This window comes from Quercus robur, chromosome 3 (genome assembly GCF_932294415.1).
Source record: "Quercus robur chromosome 3, dhQueRobu3.1, whole genome shotgun sequence".
Taxonomy (NCBI): domain Eukaryota; kingdom Viridiplantae; phylum Streptophyta; class Magnoliopsida; order Fagales; family Fagaceae; genus Quercus; species Quercus robur.
The window spans coordinates 395,772-411,219 of NC_065536.1; the positions used below are offsets into that span (position 1 = coordinate 395,772).

At 36.8% G+C, this 15,448-nt stretch overlaps 1 protein-coding gene across 2 annotated transcripts; it reads left to right on the forward strand.

The window, feature by feature from the left end:
• The first annotated feature begins 4,616 nt into the window (after nt 1-4,616).
• LOC126716571 (membrane-bound O-acyltransferase gup1) lies at nt 4,617-14,550 on the forward strand. 2 transcript variants are annotated; one of them, XM_050417388.1, is made up of 19 exons: nt 4,617-4,784; nt 4,856-4,926; nt 4,999-5,180; nt 5,269-5,317; nt 7,910-8,013; nt 8,126-8,190; nt 8,431-8,501; nt 9,174-9,233; nt 9,401-9,514; nt 9,849-9,973; nt 10,069-10,120; nt 10,888-10,950; nt 11,132-11,241; nt 11,335-11,427; nt 11,543-11,624; nt 12,649-12,726; nt 13,785-13,860; nt 13,960-14,009; nt 14,129-14,550. In XM_050417388.1, exons 1-19 carry the CDS (start codon nt 4,670-4,672, stop codon nt 14,180-14,182), a joined length of 1,614 nt encoding a protein of 537 aa, XP_050273345.1. In that variant the 5' UTR covers nt 4,617-4,669; the 3' UTR covers nt 14,183-14,550. The 2 variants fall into 2 exon arrangements, with proteins under 2 accessions (XP_050273345.1, XP_050273346.1); XM_050417389.1 differs by lacking the exon at nt 9,174-9,233.
• The last annotated feature ends 898 nt before the right edge of the window (nt 14,551-15,448 follow it).

Genomic DNA, 15,448 nt, shown 5'->3' on the forward strand with positions numbered 1-15,448 from the left:
GGGGACAATGGATCCCTTTTTCTCATCCACTTGGCACCTCGAAAAAAAACCAACTAGTCCTCCATTTACAGCCACAAGGTACATAGGAGTGGTAATACACTCCCTCACCCAATTAGCATATCTTGAGCGAAAAGCCACAACCTAAAGGCATTGAAAAATAAACCACCATTCCACTGACCCATAAGCTTTCCTAATTTCCACCTCTATGGTAGTTCTTAACAATTTCATGAGCTACTAGCACAGTTTCTGCTCTATTCCTGCCAGGCACAAAGGCAGTTTGGTTGGGGCTAATAATATCATTCAAGCCTGATTTAAGTCTGTTAATCAAGTTTTGTGTGACGCACTTATAAATTATATTTCAACAAGAATTGGTTTATGATTCCCCAAATTGAAAGATTGCTCACTTTGGGACAAGAGTAATAATTGTTGCGTTCACCTCTCCAAGTAACCTACTTGAATTAAGAAACGATTGGATGGCATGGGCTACATCTGAATGGATAATAACAAGGCAAGCTTTTTCAAAAAACACAAGATGCGAACCCATCAGGACCTGGGGCCTCCTATCCATCCAAGAAAACATAGTCTGCTCTCTACTGGATCTCCATACTTGAAACTAGAGAACTTGTTGAAATTTTACCCAAATTTCTTAAGGCAAATGCTCTTTAGAGTTATCTAACAGATTCTGATTGTTTAATTTGTTGAGGATCCATTATCCTATTCCCTTGATCATCCTTTAGAAAAAGTATTGAGTTTCTAGCATTTCCTATTTTAACAACTCGATGAAAGGATGCAGTACTGTTATCCCTAATTAAGGCAACTGTTATAATATGTTTGTTTCATAAGTGCCTCCTCTCCTCTGCTAATATTCTCAGGGAATTCTCTAACATAGAATTACGACATCTGTGGGTTGGGTTGCAAAATTCACAGTATTGTCTTTGGGTCTCACTCCTCCAGCTCATAATTGACGGTTATGCTGTCACCCACGTGCTTAACTTTACCTACCAACAACAATGATTTATGTGGCAAAACAACTTTTGCAAATTGATTAGTATATCTTACATTCTTGTTAGCTTATTTTCATCCAAATTCATCACTGTTCTGAGTCCGCAATAAAACAAATGTATACTAAAAGTATAAAGATATCTTCCAAGTTGCAACTGTGTGATTGAGTTATATTATACCTTTATGTTTTAAAGTTGCATGTGGTGGTATGAAATTGTCACCAAGAATGGTGTTGTAGAAATTGACAGCCTTATTATGATAGCCTTTTTTTTTTTTTTTTTTTTATAGCCAACATATAACTGGAATTCATTGATACGGACCAAGGTCCATTGCAATTACATCATTTTGAATTTGGAGTTCAATAACAAGGGGAGTATCCTCCACCCATATATTACAATCATCAACATACAAGGCATTCCTAGCAAGAGAGTGAGCAGCCCCATTGTTGTTTCTTCTGACGTGCTCAGCCCTCCAAGTCTTGAAACGACTTAAACACCACTGAGAACCTTCAACAATCTTTTGGATAGCCAAAGCTGGAACAACATTCCCTTTAAGCGCATCCATCACTAACTGAGAGTCCCCTTCCACCACAACATCCTTCAAACCCAGGTCCCAAGCAAAAAGAATACCAATTTCAGCAGCTTTTGCTTCGGCTTCTAAAGCACCCCAAGGCAGATTTATCTTCTTACAAAGTGCACCCATCATCTGTCCTTTGTCATTTCTAATTACCACACCAATCCCACAGCACCTTTGCTCCTTAAACACAGCAGCATCAACGTTTGCCTTATACATACCTTGAGGGGGAGGAGTCCAATGTTGAACCCGAGGGGCTGGTTGAGCTTTTTGGCTCTCAGGCAGACAAGCTACTCGAAAACCTTTCACATACTTCCTTGCTTCCCTTTCAATGGTCTTCCCACTCTTACATGTACCCCCAAACCTGACAGAATTTCTGTTATTCCATAGTAACCATGCCATGATAGCAAACTTCTCCCAATCCTTCTCCCCTGAAGATGTCATTAACAGCCAAACCAGATCAAAGAAATCCTTAGGGGGGCGGTCTAGACTGCCAATCCTGAACTTTGTCTCGCTCCAAGCTTCTCTTGCTACTCTACACCCCCATAGAATATGACCCGATGACTCACACTCCCCACACAAGTCACAAATGTCCTCCAAAATAACCTTTCGGTACATAAGACATTGTTTCGTAGGCAGGGCATTTTTGCAAGCACGCCATAAGAAGTGCTTAACTTTGTTTGGGCACTTTAAGCTCCACACCAGCTTCCAAATCGTCTCCATTTTGGATGTATCAGAGCAACCAGGTCTGCCATCACTTCCCTTAGAGACCTCAAGGTACCGGACAGCCACTTTGTAAGCACTCTTGACAGAAAAGGTGCCATTGGGGGTGTAAGCCCACACTTGGGAGTCAACCGGGTTCATGGTACTTAAAGGAATGCTTAGGATGGTCTATGCTTCTAGGGGGAGGAAGATTCTTCTTACCAAATCACTCTTCCACTCAGCTTTATCATGTGCAATCAGGTTGGCCACGCTCTCCCCAACATCCATTGTAGGCCTGGGTGAAATGATTATGCCTGACCCCGTAGAAGTAAGCCACACATCTTCCCAGATCTTGATACTCTTTCCGTCATCCACACACCATCTAACCCCATCCCTAAGCACCGGTTTGGCTGCCATCAAGCTTCTCCAAATGTAGGAGGGTTTTTTCCCCACCTGAGCATTCAAAAAAGATGTTTTTGCAAAATACTTCGCTTTGAGCACTCTGTGGATTAGAGAATCAAGTCTCTGCTGAATCCTCCAACCTTGTTTGGCCAGGAGCGCGAGATTGAACGCTTTTAAGTCTCGAAAGCCCATACCCCCTTCCTTCTTTGGTTTGCACAAGTTTTCCCACGAAACCCAAGCTATCTTCCGAGCACTTTCTTTCTTTCCCCACCAGAAACCCCCAACCAAAGAGTTTATTTCCGAGCACAAAGAATCAGGAAGCTTGAAACAATTCATGGTGTAGGTAGGGGTGGCTTGTGCAACAGCCTTAATCAGGACTTCCCTACCGGCATTGGACAATAACTTCCCCTTCCATCCCGCTATTTTTCTGCTTACTTGGTCTTTGATACGATTGAAAGCCTTTTTCTTACCCCTTCCCACCATCGGAGGTAAACCCAAGTATTTCTCATGTTGTTGTACAATCTGTGCACCGAATATGTTCTTCACCCCATTTTGGATATTGGCCCTTGTGTTCTTGCTGAAAAACAAGGACGTTTTATCCTTGTTGATCTTTTGCCCCGACTCCTTCTCATAGGTATCCAAAACCTCTGCCACCTGCTTACATTCCTCCATTGTAGCTCTACAAAATATTATACTATCATCCGCAAAGAAAAGGTGCGAAACCATCGGTGCTTGTTTACTCACCCCCACTCCCCTAAGCAGCCCCATAGCCTCCTTCTTTCTAATCAACGCCGACAACCCTTCCGCACACAAAAGGTATGTTCCAAGTTGCAACTGTGCCATTGAGTTATATTATACATTTGTGTTTTAAAGTTGTATAGATTTATCTTAGGCTAAAATGCAAAACTAACCCTCTAATTTTACTTTCATTCATTTTAGTCCTTTAAGTTTTAGATTTATTCAATTAAGGCTTTTCCGTTAACTTTTGTTAAAATTTAAAAAAAAAAAAAACCTAGAAAATATTTTTCAATCATTAATTGAATTTTTTTAATTTAAAAAATTAAAAGAAAAATTAATAGAATTAAAAATTAACCACAACATATAACAAAAATTGATGGAAAAGCCTTAGTTGAATAAACTTGAAAGTTAGAGAAATGAAATGAATAAAAGCAAAGTTAAAGGACTGAAATGAAATCTGAAGAAACTGAAAGGGTCAGTTTTGCATTTCTTTATCTTATTATACAAAGACTATACGTATTATTTTATTTACTTTAAGTGAATAAGATATTTGTAAAGCACATTCATAATATACTCTATTTTGTTTCTCTTTAAAAAATATAATGTATTTTTATAAATTCACTTTGCAAACATAATTATCTTCTTTGATATATATAATAGGTTAAAATACTATTTTGGTCCCTAAATTTTATCAAAAGTTTTTAAGAAGTTCATTTTTCATCCCTAAACTATTAAAAAAAAAAAGTTTATCTTTTGTCTCTAAACTATTGAAAATATTTTATTTATGTCTTTAAATTTTACCAAAAATTTATTTTTATCCTTAAACTATTGAAAAAAGTTTTTTTTTTTTTTTTCTTTCATTCGTATTTTTGTTTCTAATCTATTGAAAAAATTCTTTACAAAGTGTAGGGATGAAAAAAGAAATTTTTAAAGTTTAGCAATAAAAAACAAACTTTTGACAAAATTTAGGGATAAAAATAGTATTTTACCCTATATAATAATAATAATTTAAAAGTAAGTTTTGTATAGACAGTAGGCAGGGGAATATACAAATTATACAATACCGAAAGGAAAAAGAAAAAAGAGGAAACATTGGTTGGGGCAAACGACATATATGCGGTGTTACAAGAACGTCATGTCGTTTATTTGCAGCCAGAGTCAAAGTGAAAGTGAATGAAGGAGAAGAAAGAGAAAGAAAGGTTCTTGTCCCTGTAATCAGAAAGCAGAGATAGAGATAGAGATAGAGATAGAGATGAAGAAGAAAATGGAAAGTAGCAGCAGCGATAAAAGAGAGCTATTTATTCTGATAGTATACGCCATCGCCTTCTACTCTTTCGTCATCCAACGATCCCTTCGTCTCTCCACTGGTACGCTACCTATTCTCCTTCCTAATTTCTCTGTTTCTTTCCATTTCTCATTCTTTTAAATTAAATTACAGATTATCACTCCCAACTCTACGGCTTACGCTCAGCCTCACCCTGGCTCTCCAAATTCACTCATCGTTCCAATGTATTAACTCTCTCTCTCTTTCTCTCTTTTTTTCTTTTCTTTTAAATTCCTAATTTTTATGTATATGTTTAGGATATGTCAGATGCGCAATGGAGGAACTTTCGAGCGAATTTACCGATTCTTACAATCGTTTTTGCGATTTTGGGTTTGGCCGCCAATGCATTCAGAGCCTGTTTTCGATTCAAAGCCAGAGGAATGTCTTTCCTTTGGCTTTTCATTTCTTTCATTTACCTTACTTATTTGCACGGAGCTTGGTATGCCTGCCTGCCTTTTCCCCCCATTTCTTCAACTCTCTCTCTCTCTCTCTCTCTGTGTTTTTATCTTTCTTTCTTTCGTTGGCAGCATTGTGTTCATCTTAGCAATCGCTTTGCTTAATTATCTTCTAGTTAAGGTGCGTTTTCTTCTGCCTTCACCTCCATTTTCCTGTTTGACACTGTTAGGCTATAACATCTTATTTTTTGCTCTTTTTTACTATCAAAGTTCCTGTCTTTGCCCATTTTCATAAACTTGCTTTCTGATTGTTATGTCATTCTAACATTTTAAATTTCACCAATTATGTGACTTTAATGACACCACAACATTTCACAATAATTTATAAGCATTAGATTGTTTTTTTTTTTTTTTTTGGTAAATAGGCGATATATTAAAACTCAAAGAGAAGACACAGGCCCATGGCAGGTCCTATTTACATACAAACCAATCCTATCATCCTGAAGCAATTGCAAAACATCCACAGGCGGATTCAAAAAACTAAGAAATTCTATTTCCTGCTCCACTCCCATTTTGGCCAACAAGTCTGCACATCTGTTAGCTTGCCGGTAGCAGTGCTTGATCTGAATTTGCTGAAAACAGGATAGTAGCTTCCTGCAATCATCCATTATAGGAGATATAATAGTGTTGTCATAGTTGTAGTTCCTTAAGACATCAACCACTGCTTTAGCATCCAACTCTACAACAAGACATGGAATATTAAGAGAAAGACACAAGCTGAGACCATCCCTTAGACCCCAAAGTTCAGCTGCAAAACAGTTTGTAGAACCTATATGCCTTGTGAAACCCGCTATCCAACTCCCATTATCATCTCTAACCACACCACCGCAGCCTGCTTGACCAAGTCTACCCAAAACCGACCCATCGGTGTTCAATTTCTTCCATCCCATTGCTGGCTTCTCCCATCTGATGCTTCTAGTCACAACACGAGTTGGGCTCCTAGGAGAAGCCACATAACACAGAAACTCCATAGCTTGGTTCACGATTACATTGGAAAGATTTGGGTTTTGGCTCTTCCTCTTAAAAATAATCATGTTTCTACTCTTCCATAAGTTCCAAACTGCTACTGGAAATAAAATATTCCATGGAGGATTACCTTGAAAACAGCTTCCCCTATCTTTGCTATTGATCTTGATCCAATCTTGTAAGTTGCTAGTCCAAAAAACTCGGTCAGTCCTTTGAATTCCCAGCTGCCGCCAAACTTCTTTAACATTTTGGCAGTCCCTAAGAGCATGAAGAATTGTTTCCGAGGCCCTTTGGCAGATTGGGCATGACTCCTCCTCAACTACTCTTCTTTTCACAAGACAAGCCTTAACCCCTATACTTCCATGAGCACACATCCACAAGAAGGTCTTGATGCGGGGCAAAGTGTTCAACCTCCAAATCCACCCAAAATCATGCACACCCAAGTCAGCTTCCGCTCCCATGGCAATGGAGTAAGCACTCCTTAAATCAAAAGTGCCTCTTGGATTGCCCATCCAAGAGATTCTCTCCCTTCCTCTACTAGTGAAGGGTGTAGGTATGGCTTGAATCAAGGATTTTACATCCAAAGGCAATTCAAAAGGAATTTTGCTCCAATCCCACCCCGTATCTGTAAGGACATCCTTAACTTCCAATTGAGTTGCACCTTGAGTTAGAGGCCCTTGAATCAAATTCCGGAGAGGGCCTTTACTCAGCCAATTGCCCCTCCAAAAACTAATATTACTATCCCTGCTAATCATCATCAAACTACCCTTCTTGAAGGTCTCCCTACCTCTTTTTATGGCTGTCCAGACCTGGGAGCATGGTAATCTGTCCGGATTTCTAGCATTAAGCCTTCTATTGTTAAGGTACTTTTGCCAAAGGACTTGCGCCCACAAAGCTTCGCTCTCTGTGTGCAGCCGCCAATTAAGCTTGGCAAGGAGGGCTGTATTTCTACCTTTAGCTTCCTGCAAACCAAGCCCCCCTTCCTCTTTTGATCTAGTAACTTTTTTCCACCCCACCCAGTGGATCTTCTTGGCGGTATCCGTGGTTCCCCATAGGAAATTTCTATTTACCCGATCAATCCCATCCAAAATTCTTCCCGGTAACTTAGTGCACTGCATAATATAGGATGGTATAGCAGCAGAAGAGGCTTGAATAAGGACAGCTCGACCCGCAAAGGAAAGCATATTCGCCTTCCATCCTGCAAGTTTTTGCTTAACCCTATCCAAAACAAAGTTGTACTCATGGGGCGAGGACCTCGGATGCATAATAGGAATCCCAAGGTACTTACCGAGCGAAGGAGTTGAGGCAAAGCCAAGAATATCACTTAAGGATTCCCTAGCATTAGATTGTTACTAGTGGGCAGAAAATTAGTTTCAGTGGTGGGTTCAAATCAGAATTAATAACAACTTACCACCTAATTGTTCTGAAAATGTTGTTGACGTAATACTTCTTGACTTGAATAGGTTTCATATTTGTAAAAACTGACTCTAAATTTAGGGTTTCTACTTATGCTTGTTTTCTATTCCATTTGATTTTGCAAAATTTTAGGACTTAGTTAAGTTCATCATTACATAAGAGTGACAAATGTGTCTTTTTTTGTTCCCTCCTTTTTGTAACTCGCATGCTTTGTTATATTAGATTAGTGATCTCTTCCTTTCAATTGGTTATTATTGTAGCTTTCATTGTAATTGTTATCGACTGAAGTTTCTAATTCTGCTTGTATTTTACTAGACTTATATTTCTGCAGATATTTGCACGAAAGAAGTACTTCTTACTTGTACTCTGGAGTTTTAATATCTTTTTTCTTATATGCAACCGCGTTTATGAAGGATATTCATTCTCCATAATAGGGTAAGTTCTATTAGCTTGTTTATTAAATACTAATGTACTTTTGAATATATCTTAAGTGCAAGATATTATGTGATATCTGCTCAACACAGTTCCGTTTGTATATTGTCCCTAGGCAACAGTGGGCTTACTTGGACAACTTCCGAGGCACCTTTAGATGGCATATTTGCTTTAACTTTGGTATTTCCTTACATCTTCATTTGTTGGGATATTAGTTCCAAAATTATGCTTTTATTCTGATTCTTGATTCAATTAATAAGTAAACCACACTAGTTGTTTTTGCTTTGAGTTATCAATAGAAGAAAGGTTTTCATTTACAATGAAGCATAATGCAAAATAATAGGTTCTACTTGTAGATATTGAGACTTCAGCAACTATTCTATTGTTTCTTTATATGGCTTTGTTTTATTTTTTTGACAGTTGTTTTGCGCATGATAAGCTTTGGATATGATTACCATTGGGCAGATCAAGATTCTTGTTTTGATCAAGAGGTATTTGTTTCTCTCTGACTTCCATTTTCCACCTTTCTTTTTTCCTTCTTCCTATTTTATGGGATTGCTTGCTCTATGCTTAATAGGCATGTAGTTCTTTTTAAAGGATTCTTACCTTGTCTACTAGGAGATCAACACAATCTGCTAAGTTTGTGGCAATGACAGTTTCATTCCCTAAAAACTTGTTCCACAATAATGGCCAAAACACCCTAAACTGGTGTATCTTTATGTGTTAATGCATCTTGCTTTATGGTACCTATAAAAAATTATATGCATCTCTCTTTATGGTTTAGTATCAGCACTCATCAGCTTTTTCATTTTCTTTAGAGAGTTCATATCTTGTCACTACTCTGTGTCAATAGTGGAATTTTATGTTCTGGTGGAGCTTTCACGTGCTTGCCAACTACCAGCTTACAGTATTTATGTGATTATATCTAGTACACTGTCATGTTCCTGCCATTTTATTTTCTCATATATCTGTCAGATTTTATTGTATGTAATATGGTTTATTTGATTATTTGTACCCTGAAATATATATGGTTCCTGATCCTGGGTTCACTAAAACACATGCTTGCTTAAGATTTTTCTATTTATACAAATGATTATCATGGATTTAAAACATTCCTACTTAAGAAACCAGCTTTGCTGATTCTCACATTCTGGTATTTGCAGAAGCATGTTCAGCGTTGCCATATTTGTAAGTCAGGAAAAACTTGCTACCAACTTTTACAGGTTAACTTATTAGCTGCAATTAAGCATGAGAACATCATTTTTATAGTTGCTGTTATCCATTTATTTGCTTCATCTGAACAAAATTTTTATTTTATCTTTTTTAAAATTGGTTTTGTTAATTACCTGAAAATATTTTCTTTTTCATGACTTTTGTTATGCTTCTCTAGGAGAGAAGTGTCCAGGGTGACAAGTATTCCTTAAGTATATACATTTGTTACTTGGTATATGCTCCCCTCTACCTTGCTGGGCCAATTATAAGCTTCAATGCATTTGCTTCACAGGTATGTGACTTGTATGTCAATTATACTTTTTCTTTTCGTTTCCATAGTAATGTCCCATTTCTATAAAAGTAGTCTTAGTGATATCCTCTATGGTTGAACTTTTACTGGATTTAGCAGCAATAGCTAAGTTTTAAATGTAGTCAGATCCTTCTTGTGAACTGTTAAGCTAACCCAACAATCTTGAAGCCCTCCTTGTTGCTAGCTCCTCTTTCTAATTTTCCAAGCTATAGCAAAAACCATTTGTACTAGTGCATTATCAACTCAACTAGATTTCTTTAATGTTCTCAGAAAACTCTTTTGAGTAGTCTACTACTCTAATGCAAATTTTTTGCAGCTAGATGTACCTCAGAATAATTATTCAGTCAGAGATGCGACTTGGTATGGTTTGCGTTGGGTATTCAGTCTTCTCCTAATGGAGCTAATGACACATCTCTTTCATTACAATGCCTTTGCAATCAGGTGAGTCTCTTAGAAACTCAAGGGTACACCTATTTTTTAGATTTTTCTGTCCAATCTTATTGTCTAGTAATAACATTTCTTTCTGCAATGGCTAGTGGCTTGTGGAAACAGTTATCTCCTACGGATGTGTTCATCATCGGATATGGGGTAAGAGGTGAATCTTATTATGTACGAGGAAAACAATTCATCCATGAATAAGAAGACATAGTAGAGCCCTATGTGTGTGTGTGCGTGCATATTTTATTGGGAACCTAAGCTCTATAATTTTGGAAATGATAGATGACACCTTTGTTAGCATTTTGCTAAGATTAAGTGTCTAATTCTAGAAATAGACCACTTACAGCTATTGTATATATGGGCATGAAATAAGAGTACTGTTTACTGTATCTCTATCAATATTCAAAAGTTGGAATTTTTTTTAATTGCTCCATGGATCCTATAATTTGTCTCCAAACATCTCCTTTAGAACATCCATGACGTGGCCATCAGTATACTCCTTACAGAATATGGCATCATACTGTCAGTCTATTATACTAAATGCCCTTATGCATGATTCCAGATAGATCCTTGAACATGGTTCCCAAATTGGGAAATAATGCATCCTTCCCTTGTTCTAATGAACCAAACATTGTTCTGAAACTTCAAAATTATTCAAGTCAGCGAGAGTGACACTGAAAAACTTTGTCAGGAGTAAGGACCTATCCATTGCTGCAAAGAAGGTTTTCATTGTCATGCTTTACATGAAACCTTGAGCAATTATGCAAATTCTAGAGAAACGGGGAAATGATATTAATTCTCTTTGTTGAAATTTCCTTTTGAATTCTAGATTGTATTTATTTTGACTTAAGTTTCCTCAATTTTGGTGGTCGAAATAATCGTAATACTTTTTTAATCTTTATTCTTATTCTGGTCAGGTCTTAAACTTCATGTGGCTGAAGTTTTTTCTTATCTGGCGCTATTTTCGGTTTTGGTCACTGGTATGTTACAAGCAATTATAATTTTTGGCTTCATTTTATCCTGAACTGCAGCTTTCTTTTACATCCGCACTGGATAGTCTAGCCCTAATTAGCTCCATCTTAAGTTCAGTTGAAGAAAGCTGTAACCTTTAACCTTTAAGCATTGGTGTCTAAATACATCTTTGTAATTATGTACTTGTAGATATGTGGCATTGAGGCCCCAGAGAATATGCCAAGGTGTATTAATAATTGCCATAACTTGGAAGGATTTTGGAAAAACTGGCATGCTTCCTACAACAAATGGCTTGTGAGGTAAATCATTTCAAATCCTTTATATTTGTTTTTTCTCATGCAATCCCATCTTTGACTATGGCATGTGTATTTTATAAATGATTGCAATTTTAGGTATATGTACATTCCTCTAGGGGGATCTCAGAAGAAGCTACTGAACGTATGGGTTATATTCACATTTGTTGCAATATGGCATGATTTAGAATGGTACTTCTTGCCTCCAAGTTTTTCTTCTTAATCGCTTCTTTCTGTTCCGTAAAATAGTAGCAGAAGATTGTTCAAAGCTACACCTTTTACGAGTTCTTATTGTCTTTGACATTAGGAAGCTTCTTTCTTGGGCGTGGTTAACATGTTTGTTCTTTATTCCGGAAATGATACTGAAATCAACAGCAAATGCGTTGCAGGTGATGTCTGTCTATCCTTCCCAGTTCTGTTTGCTGTGATTTACTTGATTGTGATTGAGTTGCATTTGGCTAGTGGTTTTGCTTTTGCCTATCAAGAATCATCTGATACCAAACAATCAGAAAGGCATTATGATTTGTAATAATACTTATTTCCGAAAATATAGGGTATCAAAGAATGACTACCAATACCTTTCATAGTACACCTTGGTTGAGTGGCTTTTTTTTTTTTTTTTTTTTTTATTTATTCTTTTGGCTAAGTAAAAGGAAGAAGTGACAGCTAAAAGGAAGTGGCAGCACCCAAGTACGTGGGAAATATACAAGTAAAGACACCAAAACAGGAAAAATAAATAAAGTAAATATATAGAAAAAAGAACAAAATTTATCTCAGAAGTGGCAAACAATCAATAAATTCCATATGGGGAAGACAGCCCAATTGAGGAAGAAGAGATGAAGCGGTGAACATCCCAGGAGCAGGTGAGAAGGAAAGATTCAAACCCAAGCTCAAAAAAACCCATCTTGAGCTGGGTGATGGACTTCACCCCTTTGAATGCCTCTTTTTTTTCTCTATCCAGATATTCTACATTAGACAAAAGGAGCTGTTTTAGAAGCCACATGGCCCCTACCAATTATCATCACCTTCTTCAGCATAAACAGCACTGACCTGAAAAAAGTGTTTCAGTGTACTTTTATGATACAGATTACACATTTATAAATAAGACATGGCAATGACTCTGTCATGTGGAATTGAACAGGCTCCTCTAGGCATTAAAGATGCAACCTTTGCAAAAGCAAAATACAGTCACACTTTAGCTGAAGACATAAAGTTATTATGAATGGATGAATAGAAATTCTATTGCTGCACCAAAGTAGTGAGAAAATGCATTATTAGATTGTTATTATTGTTTTTTTGTGTTTGTCATTGAAGGTATAAATACAGTGCAGCAACATCATCTTGCTTTTCATAAAATTATATCTGTCTGACAAGATTCTTGACGTATGATTTTCAACTATGTTTTAATTTCAGGTTGAGAGTGCTTTGGGGCAGTTTGTCTTTCGTGAACTTAGTGCTGTTGCTGGTGCTGTCACAATCACTTGTCTCATGGTGTGTCCCTACACTAATTTTAAGTAATACACAAATCAGTGTTATATTCCTTAAATTGTTCCTCAATAACTTGCGATTAATTAATTAGCATGTGATGCATATGTAAATTGGTAAATACATATGGATTTCTAGGTAGTAACAGAGTAGTTAAAAGCAAATGCCATTAGAACAATATCAAGTTTCCACTTGAGGAAGTAACTATGTCCGAGTCCTCATTCTGAAAGTTGCCTAGAAACTAGTCTGACATTTTTTATTAACGTGAATAAGAAAAAAATTCTAAATGAGTAGTTAATGGCATGTATTCTTTGAATTGGAATTTAAAATGAGAAGACACTTGTCTCTGTCTTTTGTTAGCAAAGAAATGCTGCTTTTTCGCTCTTAAGAAGGTTAAACCCTCTTAGCTTTAAGTTGAATTTTTCTAGGTAATCTTTCTTGGATTCTTTGGTAAAGGTGGACAAGGTAAGTGGTTAAAATGAGTTTCACGGCATGCACGAATATGCTAGTGCATGGGTTGGAATTGGTCTCAGTGAAGTACAAGAGAGGAAAGTAGCAAATAAAAATCATTAAGTTGTGTTCTACATAACCTTTCTTGGATACTTACATAGAGGAGTACAAGGTACTTGGTTGAAATGAGTTGCATTGCATGCACATGTAGTGTACATAAACATTTATTGCAAAAAGTACATAAACACCATATCAATAAGTTTGTTGCAAGCACTTGTGCTTGGGGGGCTCACTTCTAGTGATTCCCTCTCTTTGTTCATAGACTCTCTATTCTCTTGTACATAATTTCTTTTCTTGTGTTTGCTGTTTGTACATATTTTTTTTAGGCCACTTCATCTTCTTTGATTGAAGCAGTCCTAACATTTAATAAAGATTTCTTCCCTATCCAAAAATAAATGTAGCCACCAAACAAAAAATAATGAAAAGAAGTGGGTTACATGGTGCTATGAAAATACTGTAAAAATGCTATATAATTACAGATGTCTTATTCAAATGTTATTCCCTATGAACATGTATCAAACTTCATACATTACCGTTTAAGCTGTTCTTTGTAGGTTGCAAACCTTGTTGGTTATGTTATTGGACCATCAGGCATTAATTGGTTGGTATCTCAATTCCTTCAAAAAGAAGGTATGCCTAAATCTCATATCCTTTTACGGTTTTACCTAGGTTTCCTTGTTTGCTTTGACAAAGGAAGATATGGAGCTAATGCAAAATTCTTTTATGCAGGACTGCCTGTTCTAGGTGGTATGTTTGTGACATTTTATGTAGGGACTAAGGTAATGGTGAATCCCCCCCACCCTTTTTTTTTCAAAGTTTTGGTCTCTTCTGAGAAATTTTAGCATCTTGAGCACATGCTTATTTTTAATCATTGGTCTGCACCTCCCTCATTTTGTAGCTTATGTTCCACATTGATGATGCCAAGCAAAGAAAGTACAGAAATGGCCTGTGAAGGAATCATTGTGTAGCCACGTTGCTGATTGCCAATATGTAGATTTTATGGGGGGTCAAAATCCAGTATTAGAAATTCTGAATGATGTTGACATCGCCAATGTTATTGGTTTGGGAGAGTATTTTGCATTCACTTTGAGGACCTCGGTTCATTATTTTGTTATGCGTTTAGGCATTTTAGTTGACAGCAGCAGCCATTCATTGTTGTACAGGAAGAAAATTGGCGATCCCCTCCCCCTTAAAAAGTAGCAAGGATAACAATGCAATTTTGATTGTTATCATGTGGCATATCATGCCTCTCTATTTGTCTTCGAGGGCACATTTGTGTACCATAGGATCAATTAAGAAGCTCATCACAAGGTTATTATATATACTTTTTCTTATTTTTGGTGGAACCGTGTATGATATCATCTATTTTGTTTTGTTTTGTTTTTTGAGACTGGTATGATGGTAATTGTTAAATGTTGAACTTATGACCCTTGCCCTCATCAAGTCATGATCTTTCAATTTCGATTTTCTTTTTTCTTAGGAATAATGGAATTTTATTGAGACAAACGACCAAGTACAGAGGGGGGGAAGACTAGTCACGCATATTTAGATACATAAGAGAGCTATTTTTCATGCAAAGAATATGGGAGATTCTAGCCTTTTGCCCTTAATTTTTAAAAAATTTAGCAATATGCCCCTATTTCGAAACTATATAGGGATATGCCCCTGTTTCGATACTTGATTAACTTAAAATCGAGTTTCAATGAAATACTCGATTCGTAGAAAATCAAGTTATGCCGAATAAAACTAAAAAAAAAAAAAAAAAAAAAAGCATGGAACTCGATTTTAGGGAAGTCGAGTTTCAAAACGTCACTATAGGGCTTAGAAACGCCACTATAGGGCTTCCTGAATATGGAGCGATCACACTTATAAAAATTTTTTTTGCATGGAACTCGATTTCTTGAAACTCGAGTTCTATGCAATTTTTTTTTTAATATATTTTTTTTTAAGTTTGATCGGGCATAACTCGATTTTCTACAAATTGAGTATTTAATTGAACTCGATTTTAAGATAATCGAGTATCAAAATAGGGGCACGCTCCTATATAGTTTGCAAACAGGGGTATATTGCCAATTTTTTTAAAAATTAAGGGTAAAAGGTCAGAATCTCCAAAGAATATGACAGAAGATGTTCTGTTACTGTATGCAGCCACCAACATGCAGTTCTCCCCTCTCCAAGCCAAAGTCTGTTCGGTCTTCCGCTCGTCCCTGCAGCACTG

What these genes read in the sequence shown, in the direction of transcription:
- LOC126716571 (XM_050417388.1), top strand. Translation starts at nt 4,670, where the DNA reads ATGAAGAAGAAAATGGAAAGTAGCAGCAGCGATAAAAGAGAGCTATTT. An exon ending in TTAATTATCTTCTAGTTAAG is followed by an intron (nt 5,318 to 7,909) that starts GTGCGTTTTCTT and finishes ATATTTCTGCAG; the next exon opens with ATATTTGCACGAAAGAAGTA. An exon ending in CTTGCTACCAACTTTTACAG is followed by an intron (nt 9,234 to 9,400) that starts GTTAACTTATTA and finishes ATGCTTCTCTAG; the next exon opens with GAGAGAAGTGTCCAGGGTGA.